General features: G+C 35.9%; 2 protein-coding genes across 2 annotated transcripts in view; one reads left to right on the top strand and one right to left on the bottom strand.

Annotated features, from left to right (window-relative positions):
* Nucleotides 943-8,014, top strand: LOC105155626 (HD domain-containing protein 2). Its single transcript, XM_011071523.2, has 8 exons — nucleotides 943-1,220; nucleotides 1,959-2,083; nucleotides 2,208-2,245; nucleotides 3,472-3,582; nucleotides 3,687-3,766; nucleotides 5,389-5,425; nucleotides 6,487-6,528; nucleotides 7,526-8,014. Exons 1-8 carry the CDS (start codon nucleotides 1,008-1,010, stop codon nucleotides 7,591-7,593), a joined length of 714 nt encoding a protein of 237 aa, XP_011069825.1. The 5' UTR covers nucleotides 943-1,007; the 3' UTR covers nucleotides 7,594-8,014.
* The window catches only part of LOC105155624 (lactation elevated protein 1-like), a gene marked incomplete in the record, with an annotated part of 5,671 nt that continues 235 nt past the window's right edge, over nucleotides 9,823-15,258 (bottom strand). Inside the window, 15 exon segments of the mRNA XM_011071522.2 lie at nucleotides 9,823-10,304; nucleotides 10,737-10,930; nucleotides 11,029-11,117; nucleotides 11,218-11,308; nucleotides 11,419-11,547; nucleotides 11,677-11,733; nucleotides 12,034-12,126; nucleotides 12,223-12,288; nucleotides 12,520-12,606; nucleotides 13,226-13,295; nucleotides 13,432-13,554; nucleotides 13,709-13,809; nucleotides 14,185-14,264; nucleotides 14,401-14,716; nucleotides 15,119-15,258. Coding sequence (XP_011069824.1) covers nucleotides 10,226-10,304; nucleotides 10,737-10,930; nucleotides 11,029-11,117; nucleotides 11,218-11,308; nucleotides 11,419-11,547; nucleotides 11,677-11,733; nucleotides 12,034-12,126; nucleotides 12,223-12,288; nucleotides 12,520-12,606; nucleotides 13,226-13,295; nucleotides 13,432-13,554; nucleotides 13,709-13,809; nucleotides 14,185-14,264; nucleotides 14,401-14,617 — 1,476 coding nt within the window.

The following is a 15,258-nucleotide window of genomic DNA, read 5'->3' as shown; positions in this document are numbered from 1 at the left end:
CCGCCGCCCCCCCCCCCCTTTTTCCAACCCCCGGCTGAAGGAAGAAAAACCCCCCCCCCCCCCCACCCCTTGTTACTGCAGTAATAAGTAATAAGGGCATGACATGGAATTAAGGAAAAAATTAACTCCGTTAGATGGCAGAGATGGAATTAGGCAAGTGAGAAACACTTATAATTATGGGGATTTTTTTTTGCATATAAGAATAACATGGGGTTTTTTTGTCGAGTTTTCATAATACAGGGGAATTTTATGTAATTTTTTTAAAATTTTATATAGAACATATTCTAACGACGTAAATGAAAAAGTTTAAAGACTAAGTGAGAAGGACAACTTTCTCGCATTAATACCAAAATTATTTGATTTTGTAAATTTTTTGTTACCTTTAATATTTTAGGAGTGAAATAAGACTTTTAGAATATAAAATTCGGTAAAATATAATCGAATCAAATCATTTTTTTTTTTGTATTATCAAAAAACGATTACAAACCAACATTTACATCAACTTATTATTTTTTCATCTCTATAAATACCTTGAATAATAAAAATTATATTTTAAATAATTTTATAATAATTAGGGTAAATTACAACAAGCACCACTGAGATTTACCATAATTTTAAATGCCCTTTTATTGTTTGAAATTTACAAATAACTTTTTAAAATCAACGATAGTCTAACAAATAATCTTTTCATGACAGCCCATTACTTGCTAAACGCCTGTTGATTTAGGGAAGTATTTATAATTTTTCAAATAATAAGAGAGTATTTGCAGTTATGACGACATACATATGGGCACGTTTTATGAATCTAAATTGTGTCTGTTAATAATAATAATAAAAATTAAAGTGGTTAAAAAGAAAAATAATATTTATTATTATTATTATATCTTTATTTTTCTTATCTCTTATTTCTTTCTTTGCTGTCTTATTATTCTAAACAGAATGAGCTGAAAATACAGAAAGGAGTGTGGTTGGGTTCCCTGTATTCGATTGGAAAGAAAAAGGGGAAAATGAGTAGGGTGATATGCAAATCCATATTATCTCCCTCTCTCACTTCTACTCAACTTCGAATTGCTCCGTTTCGAAGAGCCGCTTCAAGGGCTTCCCGGATGGCACCTGAACCTTCTTCTTCGTCCTCCTCTTCATCTTCATCTTCATCTTCATCTTCTTCACCTTCCCCTTCCTCCGCCATTGATTTTCTCACTCTCTGCCACCGTCTCAAGGTAACTGTTTTATGCACTTCTTGACTTGTTAATAGCGTGCTGTGAATTATTTGTGTTGAAATGGTTAAATCAATGACCTGTGAGGTCTTGACGAAGCCATGGTTATGGCAGTTGTATCTATTGGTTTTTGGCGTTCAGAGTGAATCGGTGTTAACAATGTGGGAACAGAAAAGTTGTGAGTAAGGCTTGTTGATTTTGACATGCATTTGATATTCCATTATCCTTAGGCTACGCTGGGAAGGGAATATTTTTTGACTAAGTCTGTGGCACGTAGCCTGAGTTCCGGTAGAGCACACAAAAGAAAAACTATGTTGCAGGTGGAAGACCATTTGAACCCCTAAAGAGTTATCCCTAATCAGTGAGGAAAAGAATGGTATCTTTTCGCTGCTAAGCTAATCACGTTTGTGCTTCAATATCAATAAACTAGTACAAGAATGTATCAGATGATTTGGTTGTGGAAAGTCTTTTGTCAACACAGATACTCTAAGGTTGTTTTACATATGAGAGATCCATTAACATGTAGCTAGCAGTTTGCAGTTATTGATTGATTTTTGTGTTGCCTTTCCTTTTGAACTTTGATATCTATAAGCTTATATTATAGCTATGTGCCAGTATTTGCATATTAAGCTTATGTGATTCGATGTAAACAATTGATGAAATAAGCAGACATTTATGTTTTGAATTTTTGCTCATCTGCCTTACTTAGTTTTGCTATGTTAAACTTTGTGATTTTTCCAGACGACAAAGCGAGCAGGATGGGAACGGAGAAAGGTTCAGGAACCAGAATCAATAGCTGATCACATGTATCGAATGGGATTAATGGCTCTTATTGCTTCTGATATTCCTGGTATCAACCGTGATAAGTGAGTATTTTGTGCGCTGGACTTTGGTCTTTCCTATTTATTTTGGCTAATCTGATATTCATTAGCAAACATTATAAGCATGTGTCGTGTTTAAAATCTGTTTGCCTATTCCTTCTGAATTCAGGTGTATAAAAATGGCAATTGTGCATGACATTGCTGAAGGTGAGGATTACTTACTTTTTTCCACTTTTACTAGTGCAGTCTCCTCTCATTTACTGTCCGCCTCGGAGAAAGTGAGATTACTTAATACTGGAGCAATGTAATATCACTCAAAAGATATATGTCATAACTGTATCTGAGGAGATTGTTGATGATCATTATATGTCAAGATGCTTATCTTCCTGTATAAGCTTTCTTTGGTAATGAAGCAAAAGAACCTCAAGGAAAGGAACGGATTGGATTCTGTACTAAGTACTGAAGCATCTGATAAATGACTTGAAAGAATCATAGTGCAATTATTAATTTTATGACTTAATTTATTTGAGTCTTGAGATACTAGCATAGCCAAAAAAAATTAAATCAACATGGAGATCTTGAAATAGGAGTTAAGTTGTAGTTTGAGGTTAGTCTCTATGCAATGGGGTCAGCTAAAAGTGCTTAATACTGGTTTATGGTAACAATATCATTGACCACATCAAAGCATCTAAAGCACCCCCCATGGGTACATACGTACACGCTCCCCAAAAGGAAAAAAAGAAAATAAGATGAAATGAAATAAACAAAAAATAGGAAAATGAAAAATGCTGTGGCTATTGAATCCCCAAGAGTGGTTGTCGTGAAGGCAGATTTTGTATTTAGCTCAGCTGGATATTTTATGCTTTAGTCAGTACATTGAAGCCTTTCTTCAATCACATAACATGAGGAATTTCTGTGACCAATCTGGATAATTTCTAATTTTACAAGGAATCTTCTTTAGCTGGGAATGGAGATTGTTTTCTTTATTCTTTGGGTTGGCCATTGGAACCTACACCGCCTATATCTGATCTTTTCCTTCAATTACAATTCTTTCCAAATAAATGCCTTGTTACAGAACAAACATAAGGCCTTATCAGGAACTTCCATTTTGAAATCCTGATATGCAGGCATTTTTATTGTTTTACCTATTGTAACATATTTAAGTTTGTTATTGCTTTGGTTCACACGGATCCTTCTAACTCATGTCCGCACACCAATCCTCTGCTCATCTCCTACTGTTTGAGAGAAAATGTTATCCTAGAATACTGTTGTTATTGACGATGGAAATATATGCTCCTGGATATACTTTATTATGTTTCTGATAAACATCCTTAAACTTCATTATTACGGATTAAGTTGAATCTAATTTTAGCTTGTGATGATCATTCTGTAAAACTAATCTGCCATTTATCTTTCTTGGTTCCTCTTCATAGCTATTGTTGGTGATATCACTCCCGCTGATGGCATCCCAAAGGAAGAAAAGAGCCGACGTGAGCAAGCAGCACTAAAGAGCATGTGTGAGCTACTTGGTGGAGGAGCACGAGGTATTGCATGTCTTCTTGCTCCAATATTTCTGTTGAAACTCTACTTGTGATGTGATTCATCATACTTTTTACCGGTTTGCTGGCTGATAGTATATCTAATGCAGCTAAAGAGATCCATGATTTATGGATGGAGTATGAAGAGAATTCTTCAATGGAAGCTAAGGTTGTCAAGGACTTTGACAAGGTAATTTTGTTGTTGTGGTGGTATATGGTGCTTTACAATTCAAATGTGCTTATCACTACAGTCAACCTATTATGATACACTTGCCAAATTTGGTTGAAAGTCAAGTTTGGACATGTGAGACTTTGCGAATGCATTTTGGTTATCAAAGAGCAAAGGCAAGGAATGTACTAGGAACAGGGATGAAGGAAGCAAAAAGATATAGCCATCAGTATGTTGTGTTCAGACAAAGGAAGGGATTAGAAAGATAGTTCCAGAGCTTTTCCAAGTAAATAAATCACAAATTCTTTTCACCCTCCTTTTTCTTGTTTCCAGTTATTTCTTTCTACTTCAACACACAATTACAGATCTCCTACTCCTTGACTTCCATCTGGATTGATTTGCATTCTTACTGTAAGTGAAATTAGGAGAAAAAGAAATTCTAGGACAGTCCAGCACATAAAAAATAGGTATCATTTTGTTCTTAATAACTGAGTGATACTTAAGGTTTTTGTAGTAAAAATTTGATCACCGCTATCATTTCTCAATGCTCCTATTCTTTCTGTCTAAAACATATTTGCATTCCCTAGTATACTTAACGGTATAAGCACGGGTTCTTACCAGTGACTTTTTGGATAGAAACTTTCACGTAATGAAAACTCCTATCTATTCAACTGTTACCCAAACCTTGTGGCAATCGGATTTGAGCCATTGAATGTAAAGAAAGTGAAGATATTTTCCAGTGTGGTCAGTGCCAAAGGTATATAAAGTCTGTAGTTTCACTTCCATTCTTATGTAAATGGGTTGACAACCTATTTGCGTGTCTAATTGAACTTTTGAATTATTAAATAAAATCCATTGATCCGCATGATGGTTTAGCCTTTGTTGCCATATTATCTAACTGGTATTAAATAAAACTAATGCATTTTTGAGTTAATTTGTGATTAGTAGATGACAATGGATGGCTCTCCTTTCTTTGCTTAACCGTGTTTGTCAATGCATTTGCATGTGTTATTTGTGAGTAGTAGGTGATGGACTGATCTCCCATTCTTGCTCAACTATGTGTTTTTTTGTCTATGCATCACTAGCTTACTTATGGAGGTAATGCGGTTATACTAGGGAAGGTCTTAGGAGATCCATTTTCCAACGAACCCATATGTGCAGGAAAAACCTGAGCAGAGCAATGAAAACAAGTATTCAAATAAAGAACTGAAAAATAACATATCCAAAACTCGGCCGACTTTAATTGCATGCATCTGAATGCAAAGGCATGAAAAGATGAAATAAAGACATGTAATTCATCTTAGATTTTACATTTCAGGATGTTTAATGCTATCAAAGGCCTTTCTTTTCTTCATATAGAAAAAAAGAGATGGCACCAGGTGGATGAGGTAGGAGCACTATAGAGAAATCTTATCAGTTTCTGTACTAGAGCACTTTCACAAGCTAGAGATGATTATTATACAAGTCATGCGCCGAGAGTTAGAAACTGGAACTTTGATTTGATAATAATTGTATGCATGATCGATTTAATGGGTTCTTAGGCTACTGCAGTTATTAGTTGATACATTGTTTATTACTGGAAGGTTTTTGCATTTTGTCTACTTAGTTTTATGCTTCATCTGAGATTTGATTTTTATTTTCAGGTGGAGATGATACTTCAAGCTTTAGAATATGAAAATGGTAAATTGGCATGGTCCATATTCTTTCAAGTATCTTGAAATATTTTGATTTTATGATCGTTGGATCTTGATGGAGCCATAAGCAATGGTCTCTTGCATTTTCCTGTCACAAGATTATTGGGACTTAATAATTGCTGGACTCCTATATGAGATTACTCCTATTGCAACCTTGTCATGCACACCCTTTTTACATCACTAAGCATTCACGCTGGGCATGTAAATGGATTTTTGATTTGCTGTTGGCATATCCTTTATCCTCACCAAACTTCATGAACCTTGTGGTTTCCCAATGTCATTCAATTACAGACTTAAGTTTTTGACATTGTCGGATACCTGTATTTTAAATATGTGGCACACTAGGATAGTGTAAAGAAAAAAGAGAAGTCTATGTTTTTCATCAGGCTATAACTTATTATATATACAAGCATGGACATGTGGGAACTGCATGATAGAATGTAGACTATTATCTAAAATATTAGAGACCAACTGGTGATGAACCACTGTATATTTCAAGGATTGTCAATGGTATGCAATATTATGTGGCAGTAATAGCTAATTTCTTTTTATGGTACATGGTCTGGATTGTGAACCTCGGCAACTTCATTCCCATTGTTTGCCTAGATCTTGTAATGATTTGATAACAGGTAGTGACTGGAAAATGATGCTATAAACTCAATGAAGTTATATTCTGCACTCTGTGGCCATGTGTGGAGAACTAGGTTCTGAATGATGCAACTGGGAAGTTGGAATGGGAATAAGGTTTCCTATGCATGTCACTTTACATACATTCATAGTGGTCCAGATAATTAGCATATAATGTTGTGTGGTATTGGCATTCAGGGGTTAATTGCTTATATAAAATGAAATACTCTTGATAAAACAAGGACGGTAATGTGCTTAAGAAAATCCTAAGGAGTAGTTAACTTCTGAGCTAAATAGTTGTACCCAATTCTTCTTGCTATCAAAAATTTATTGCGTCTTAATCTTTGTGCTTCTGAGTTGTCCCGCTAAAGTTTCCTATTATTACGGTGACATTGAAACTGCTATTATTCTTGTATGCAGATCAGGGCAAAGATTTGGAAGAGTTTTTTGAGTCAACTGCAGGTGTACCATATTACCTAGTTTCTTTCAATTCAGCAGTGCTTTCACCTGTTCTGCCTGCACTTTACCTTAGTAATCACATGCATTAAGCTGCTGCATGCAAGTTGCAAGTGGAATTCTTAAGCTCCTCGAAAAGATTATGATATTGCAAATTCTTATTAACTGCAATGATAGTGAGTGTCACTGTGAAGTATTGCTCAAAGACCATCACATGGTGGTTTTCTAGATAAGGGGGGTTGGGGGACAATCTAGGTCATGAGCTTTTCTGTTGGTACTTATTTTGATGAATTTCATTTATGATAATAGAAAAGAAAATGAAAAAGACCATGCGAAATAACTGAAAGTAAAGGATGATACATCTGTATGGAAATCTATATCTTCATTTATTTAACTATATAGAAGTACGAGTAAGTTAGAAAGTTCCTTCAATTTTTGTATTCCTATCATAACTTGGACTAACAACTAAAAGTAGTGAAAAGGAAAATATAATTGGACTTTATGGGTTAATAACACCAAAGTTTGTTTAGTCTCAAACTCTTTTCAGAAAACTTGTAGTCTGACTCCATTTTATCATAATTTCCTTGAATACTTTTAAATGATTCTATTTCATATGTAATATAAATCTATAGAACTTCCCAATCACAAGTCATGGAACTATAGCAAACTTGATAAAATGATCACAATGATTCCGTAAGCATCAACTGCTCCTTAAGAACCTAAAAATTGGGGTTCCTGATTATACTGAGTGTAGTCCCCTGGCTTAATTGTTATATTTGGATAAGATTAAGATAGTTCATTCTCATCTACTAATTAGCTAAATACGCTTATGTGTAATAGATCTACAGAAATTTCCTAATATATACTGGCAGATAAGTGCTTCCAGCATTGATCTCCACTTGTAAACCAGCAGAGCATATGCTAACTTTAGTACTTCAGTAAATGGGAAAAATTCATAACTTTGAGATGCATTTACATTACACTCTGTTTTTTGCCTTTGTAGGGAAGTTCCAAACTGATTTGGGCAAAGCCTGGGCTTCAGAAGTAGCATCAAGGAGAAGAAAGCAGTGACCTCTTACAAGAAAATTTGTGACACTTATCACGGTTGACCCCTCTTTCTAGAGGCCAGTTCTTACAATGTAGGTGGAGTTGTTAACTGTTCATATTTGTACTCCAGGATGATTGACAGAAAAGATACTTGGGAAGACGTTATTTCTGTTCTTGAATCGCTATGTTGTCATACTTTTATGTCTCGTTTGTCCTTATATTTCCTATGGTTGCGGTGGGTGGCTTCACGTTCCATGGTCTGGAATTAAGAAATTGACTACTGAATACGTTGGTTCCGAAATCGTGTGTTGTAGATTTCTGTACTCAAGGGCATAGGCCAGAACAATTCAGAAGTTTCATATGCTCAACTTATCTGATAGATTACTAGCAGGACGCCATTTCTTATTGTAAATCATGAATAATTATGGACTGGAGATTTAATCCACCCGTATCAGATCTTGTTTCTTTTTATTCTCTTTGGAGTTTGGTAGACACGATCTAAATTCTTAGTCATTCAACATAAGATCCTTGTAAGGTCCTCGTAGCAGTAGGCGTTGGAATTGATTTCTTGATCATATCCCATTTTAAAGTTGGAAATTGAGAGACTTTACACAAACCACAGACACTCGTACCCGCAAATGTTTTCTAGTTAATTTTCTACAAGTAAAATGGACCAAACCTACTTTAAGTGGAATTAACCAAACATTAGCAACGACAGTTTTAGAAGTTATCTACACAAAATTTTCATTAAATTTCATATCTTAGATGTCAATGGAGAAAAATCATTTACACTATTTGTACTGTATATAGCCCAAAATATTATTGAGTACACTATAGAGCGAATGCATCAACTTTCACCAGAAAATAGAAAACAGAAGCAAAACTCAATAGAAAGATATGGCTGTCTCCTCAAATTTCTTCTACTTTCTGCTACCCATCCTTGTTTTCACATCAGGTTACATACTGCATGCGTAAAGATGGGGTTGAATGCAATTTATCCTAATATGATATGTGAAATGAGTAAATAAATCCATGTGCTTCATTTTTCAAAATACAGAGGCGGAGTTTTTTCTTTTGCTCAACTCTCATATTACACAAGGCTAAATTGCATTTTTTCCCATAAAGATGTAATTAAACACAGAAATTTATCACAAGAATAATATGTATTGATATAGATTCAGTTAACATGTTTCTTTATTATTTAATTACGAAAGTATTAGTGCAGTAGTCAATGAAATGGTTTGTGGAGCATGCAAATGTGCAACTGAGCTCGGAGCCTGTGATGTTAATGGCGCTCAATGTGCTGAGAGGTGTGCTGCAGGCTTCGGCGGCGAAGCCTCGTGTAGTCATACCGGCAGGCCGAAACCATCTGTATGTGTGTGTGTCCATAATTGTCCATTGTCGTGCCCCATCCGATCTCAATCACGTCTACGAAATTTAAGTTAGGATACAAATGAATATTTATTTTCTCTGTTATAATATATACTAGCCGTCTGGCAAATTGTTTCTATATACATACGGGTAATAAATAGTCTTTCATACTTTAAAATATATAATAAATCAGAATAGAATATAGGAGTTAAATTAATGTAAAGCTTAAGAAATTAAATACGTTAGTTATCTTATCAATTGAAGGACATTTTTGAGTTCACTGAAAATTGGCGCAGACATTTTTGAGTTCACTGAAAATTGGCGCAGCACTCCAAGAAATCTTTTTCTTAGGATCGTTACAATGTACATAGAACAAATGCAAAAATAGAATTCTAAACATCAGTATATGTTTCTAGTAGTCCTTGGTAAAACAATCATAAATTTCTACATAAATTCTAATGAACTTGAAACTTGGATCATTTGAAACTAAACTCACATAGCTTTAATTCGATATAAGGTTCGCCCAATTTGACAACCCTTTGCATTTTGAAAACATGTCTGTAAGTCTACTAAAATACCGTGGCGTGCTGAAAATGAGAAGACAAGTTTAATTCTCTTGTGAATTCTCAATAGGGGCTCCGTAACAATTCTTTGGGGTTAAAATCGTCACTTTATGTCTATAACACCTCTTTTCTTTATAAAGTATAGTTGATATTCATAAAGAATTAAGATATGTACATGTTTATCTAATTTCTCAATGCGTGGACGAGTTTTTCTGTCCAATACCTATTTCACATTAGCCCCTTATTATTCAGTTAGTTTATGATTTTTGCCATCGATAAAAAGGAAAAGAGCGCAATGCTACCATTTGACTCTGTGGGAGGCAGTGAGCTTCTTTTTATATAATTAGCAATTGAGAAATGACAGAATACCTGAGACTTCCTATACAACTGTTGTAATCTCTTCAAAGAGTCTTTTTCAATACTGTCAGTCACATGTAAACTTGTATTCGCCGATCCCGGCATTGTTATGGATGATTTTTCGAGAGTAGATTCATCGATTCTTGCGTATGCTGCGATGATTCCATCTTGATCTACATTTCTTATCAAGAAAAACGAAAAATGGAACGACGACGTACCGTTGGACACTGTTATTTGCAAATGTTCATCACTTTGCTGTGGTTCTCCTCTATGCCAAGATTCTGGTGCTGCTCTAAGTATGTAATTGTAGAACTGTGTATAGTTCCTGAGACCGAAGACTGTAGGTATTCTCTTACAACAAATTTTCATGCAACAGCTGCTTGCTTGTCTGCCAACATTTCAGCATGTTGCTCTAAGTACTGTCTGCTGTTCATCTCTGTCAACCTGCTCCAAACAACAAATTCCCATTTTCTAGTCCACACATATGCTTGTGATGAATTCCATGTACATATATATATATATATAAGAATATTCGTTATAGCCGATTACCATGATGAAAAGTAAAAAATCATGGCTAATGTTAATTAATCACGGCTGCACGACAAATATTAACCATTGTCTTTGCTGGCGAGGCCAGAACATTGGCCATAGCTGAAAACCACAAGGGATCATAGCAAATGTTGATTGATCGTAGTTAACACTAGAGTTTTTGTATTAATTTTGTTTTATCGTGGTAGAAAATATTGATTTATCATGGTTTTTAAGCTGTAGATAGAATAATTCATTTTTTTATAGCGAAACAATCATGTGTTATGTGTAAAACTCAGGATTATTCCCACTTCCTTCAGGCCAAAAACAGGATAGAGAGCCTCTGACCTACTGATGGTGCGATCTTTGGCGAACCCCAATTCATTGTCCACGCAAACGTCGGAAACATCAGACTTTGTTGATCTTGAAGAAGTTCTGCGTGCCATTTGCTTAGCTTCAGCTATTGTCACTATTCGGTCGAAAAGTTCGACCGGCATCCCCTCAGCAGTGCACAATAATCTAGCCCGATTCTCATACATAACCTGTACGAGCGAGATAGAACAGGAGCGACATTCGTTTTTTTTCTTTTTCAACTACAGTTACGTAATTTGCAAAAAATGTACGAGTATAAAGGACTAACATCAACCAAAGTGACGAACCGATATGCAGCTGTCTTATTGGAGAGCCCGAAAATCGGCACACCTTCCAAAGCCAGCGTATGAAAATTCTCTGATAAAAAGGAATGCGTCGCTAAGTACAAGGAAATGACGCTGTAAAATGAATCCTATAGTCATAGAACATCATAAATCCTTATTTAGAAATGACTTACTGCATAAACCAAAATAGTCTGCAGCTCCAAGAGGCCTGTCACACAGTTCCTCGAAAGGAAAATATGCACATCCATTGGCGCCCAGTGGAACCTAAGAAGTAATCCAATTGAAGAATAAACGTTTAAGTGAATCTGAATCTAGACCATCCCGTTCAAATGGGTTAGGAAATTAGCTATTCGTGGAACAGACTCTCGGTGTACCTGCAGTTTTCGGCCCATAATGACTTCAACCTCTTGTGGAGTAGCTACATGTTCTCCAATTAATTGTTGAAATTTTTGGTTGAGAAGGCTGGACAAATGTCTGCCGACAAAATAGAAACCTTGCTCTGCCTGAAATGCAGTAAAATCAATTAACCATTTGCACGAATGCAATCGAAAGGAAATATCTTGTATGTGTAAGAAACAAAACTTGACATGAACACTGCAACTGAGTAAGCCAGAGAGGTCTAAGAACTGTACCATTGTCATTTTCCGGTAGTCCAAAGATGAACCGATTTCGTGAACTACACATCTTTCCTACATCAGAATCAGATTCTATTTCATTACGAGTTTAACTTAATGAAATCAGAGAATTTTATACTTTATACTTAAATAAATGTCTTCAAGAAAGAAAGCACTCATGATTTTATCGCTTTGTTCATCGTGTACTAACAAATGTGTTGGTCCATATTCATATTTAAAAACATAGAAATTTTTTTGATCCCAAAACAGATGGCGATATTTTCGGAACATCTTTCAGAGTGGACTCAAAGACTATTAAGATCCATCTTTTTTTGGCAATTACTTGTGATTGTAAGAGTACACACATACACGTACCTTTAAAGTGGCGATAAAAGGAAGAAACAGGTCCCTCTGTAGTCCTCCTTCATAAAGATTATCCGGTGCTCGATTTGAAGTAGCAACGAGAATCTATTCATGTGCAAGATCACAATTTACCTACTTATTATGCTACACAGCAGACCATCAGCATGATGGGAAGTGAATGGGGATGTTCAAATTACTTACAGCACCATTGCTAAATAGATGTCTGAATAGGCGATTTAGAATTAAGGCATCGGCCACATCCGTTACCTAAGGAAAGAGAGATGAAAAGGGAAAAATTAACAACTGGCAAGAAAATAGAGCAGGGAGAGAGATGGGCCGATGACAAGTCTGAGGCTCTTCTACCACGGATGCCTCATGCTAGAAGTGCCAGCACCTCCATTTGATCATACAACATGCCAAATATGTCTTGACTAGGAAGAAAATGAACTGACTGGATAAAAGCAATAAAATGGCAACACGACGCCAGTTCAGACGTACCATGAATTCATCGAGGCATAACAAGATAGAATCATCTGATAGCTCTCCGGCAACAACTTCTAAAGGATCTGCCACGCCCTTGTGCTTCTGCAGTCAGATACTATGATGATGTTGAATGATAATAGCACACATAATGTTTAAAAGTCGAGAAGAACTACATGAGTACATGGATAAGGTAATTACTCCCTACTTTTGAAAAAATCAGACACTTTCGAGTTTGAAAATTATAACAACCAGCAGATGATCACAAATTATAATGTTCACAAGCAAAGAGCTAGAAAACTACCAAAACTCGTTAAATTTATCCTATTTTTTTCACCATCGACCTGCAAAGTTAGGCATTTTGTGCTGATGGCGTATTAGGAGAAAGTGATTAGAAATCAGGGCAGGTAAATAAAGGTTTTGTTCAGTCATAGCTGCAGATGGTAGCAGACTGACGTGGCGGTTCAGGAACTCGGAATTTTGTGCTGAAGCTATGAGGTAAGGAAATTTCTTTAGAAGAATTTTTGTCAAAGGCCTCATCTAGAAAACCAATGTAGACTAGTCTCATCCAATGTCTACAAAATGGATGGAGTAATTATTGTTTAGGAATCAACCCACAGCACAAAGTACAAGCATGGGACGAAATAGCTGGCAACGAAAACAAATCTTTACGGCAGTATGAGATAATCACTCTGGTAACAGGGAGCTGAGGAGAGCATCATACTTGCAAACGGCAATGAACATTTAGCATGAAATCGTGGAAATGGATCCTCTTCTTCCTCCAGTTGCAAGGCCTGGGAAGATATAGAGGGCATAACAGAATTAATGATAGCACCTTATTTTGTTTATTGTAGGCCAACAGCCACAAAGAGATCATACGGAACCAATTACATTATCGGAACAGACTATTAAGCTCTGTTTAATTCTTACAACTGATCATAGAACAAGTCCATCAACATAGTCTTGCCGGTGCCAACTCCTCCATAAAGATAAAGTCCTTTAACGGGTGCATACGAAGTTTGGGGTATGAAACGCGACCACAACCACCTACTCCTGGAAAATTTAAACAATGAAAATGCATGCCAGAAGGATGTTATCAAGGAGTAAGGAAACAATAAAAACTTGATAAATTGATCAATACAATAGAAATTTTCTAGTCATCAGAGGTGATCCATGTCAGGAAACAAAGGTGTCATTAACAACGTACCTCCCTGCTTTCTCCGAAGTTGCATATCTATCCAACCGGCAAGCTTCTGCGTTTGCAACAAGCTCATCATACAGGCTCTGAAGCTCTCCTAAGGTTCCTTGCTACAAAGCCATAAATTGAATTCAGGCATCATTTTAGGAGCAAAAGAGAAAGAAAAGAAACTGATCCGAAAATGAGTTATTTGCATAACTTTAAGAAGTAGAGCTGCATTCCAAATCTAAGGAACTCAATCATGTTAGAAGGAAAATAGGTTCTTCCCAGTCTTATCCACTTCCATTCCGAACGTCAGTTTGGCCAAATTCTTCCAATTAAGTTATTCAGTTTTAAGCACAAAGTGACATAACTTTGCAATCAACAAAATATACTGCTCCAATTTGCATTTGAACTAACCAAAAGAAAGACAATTACAGAAGTAATTTCTGTCCCCAAGCCAAGTCAATTATGAAATCACCCAAAACAAAATATTGAACACCCACTTGGCAAGCGTCTCCATCCAAAAGTTCACCAGCAGCTATCCTCCTCTCATACTCCACGAGTGGTCCATCTCTGCTTACTTCTGTCATTAATTTGTTAAAGCAGAAAACAGGAAATATGAGATCTTTAAACTTACTAAGCTATAAGTTCGACACCTCTAAAGTGATAACAACGTATGAATTTGAACTTATAAAGTTCAACGCTAAGAATACTACAACCTTCATTAGTTACTTTAGTGGCATCAGCTGAAATAACTCTGGAGATCATGTAAGATGGATGTCTACATCGATAAGCGCCTACATTTCTTGATAAGCTGTATAAAGAACGGATATTCATATCGAACCAAATATCTTGTTTCCTTGCAGCTTCACCAAAAATGGAGTTCCCTCGAAAAGCAGGCCTAAATTTCTTTACGGCCCGAATAACTGCCCTCATTTCCGGGTACAAACCTCCACCAAAGTTACAGCGACTCAAGAATTTCAGCAGATAACCAAAACTCAGAAGCTCTTCAATAGAACAATATGCGGAAACAGGCTGCAGGGGAAAAAAGACATGGGTAAAAATGATGAACAGAATCTGGGATATATTCTCAATTTCAGAACATGCCCCAATAAGCCCAAAGAAACTTTTAACTCTTCGATTCACACCGTTCATCAAAGAATCAATCTTTTACTCTAACATCAAGTTGGACATACAGTCTTGGACTTTTTTCTTTGAACACAGTTGATAATTACATCAACCGACTCAAGTACGCCAATCAAGAACTCAAAAAATACAAAGGGCCAAAAAGCAAAAAAAGAAAAAGAAAAAGAAAAACCCAACTAAAAATGTCATTGCATTACATTCATCTTCATACAAATTCCAATAACAAAATCCAAAGTTCTTGGAGTCAAAATAAAGATTAAAAAGAAAGAAACAAAAAGTCAACAAGCAAACCTGATTACAGCGAATCGGCAAAGAGTGAATCTTTCTTCCAAGATGGAAATGAAATTCTTGTGTCTCATGCAATCCAAACCATGTACCTGTGATTGTTCAGACATGCACATGCATGATAAACACAAAGGATAGTTGTTTAT

The sequence above is a fragment of the Sesamum indicum genome, linkage group LG2 (genome assembly GCF_000512975.1).
Source record: "Sesamum indicum cultivar Zhongzhi No. 13 linkage group LG2, S_indicum_v1.0, whole genome shotgun sequence".
Taxonomy (NCBI): Eukaryota; Viridiplantae; Streptophyta; class Magnoliopsida; order Lamiales; family Pedaliaceae; genus Sesamum; species Sesamum indicum.
The sequence above is the reverse complement of the archived record's forward strand: the minus strand, read 5'-3'. Positions and strand labels throughout refer to the sequence as shown.

Bases quoted from the DNA above. Each gene is read 5' to 3' on its own strand.
- LOC105155626 (XM_011071523.2), top strand. From the start codon at position 1,008: ATGAGTAGGGTGATATGCAAATCCATATTATCTCCCTCTCTCACTTCT. The intron at 3,767-5,388 runs GTAATTTTGTTG...TTTTATTTTCAG, and splicing joins TTGTCAAGGACTTTGACAAG to GTGGAGATGATACTTCAAGC. The intron at 5,426-6,486 runs GTAAATTGGCAT...TCTTGTATGCAG, and splicing joins AGCTTTAGAATATGAAAATG to ATCAGGGCAAAGATTTGGAA.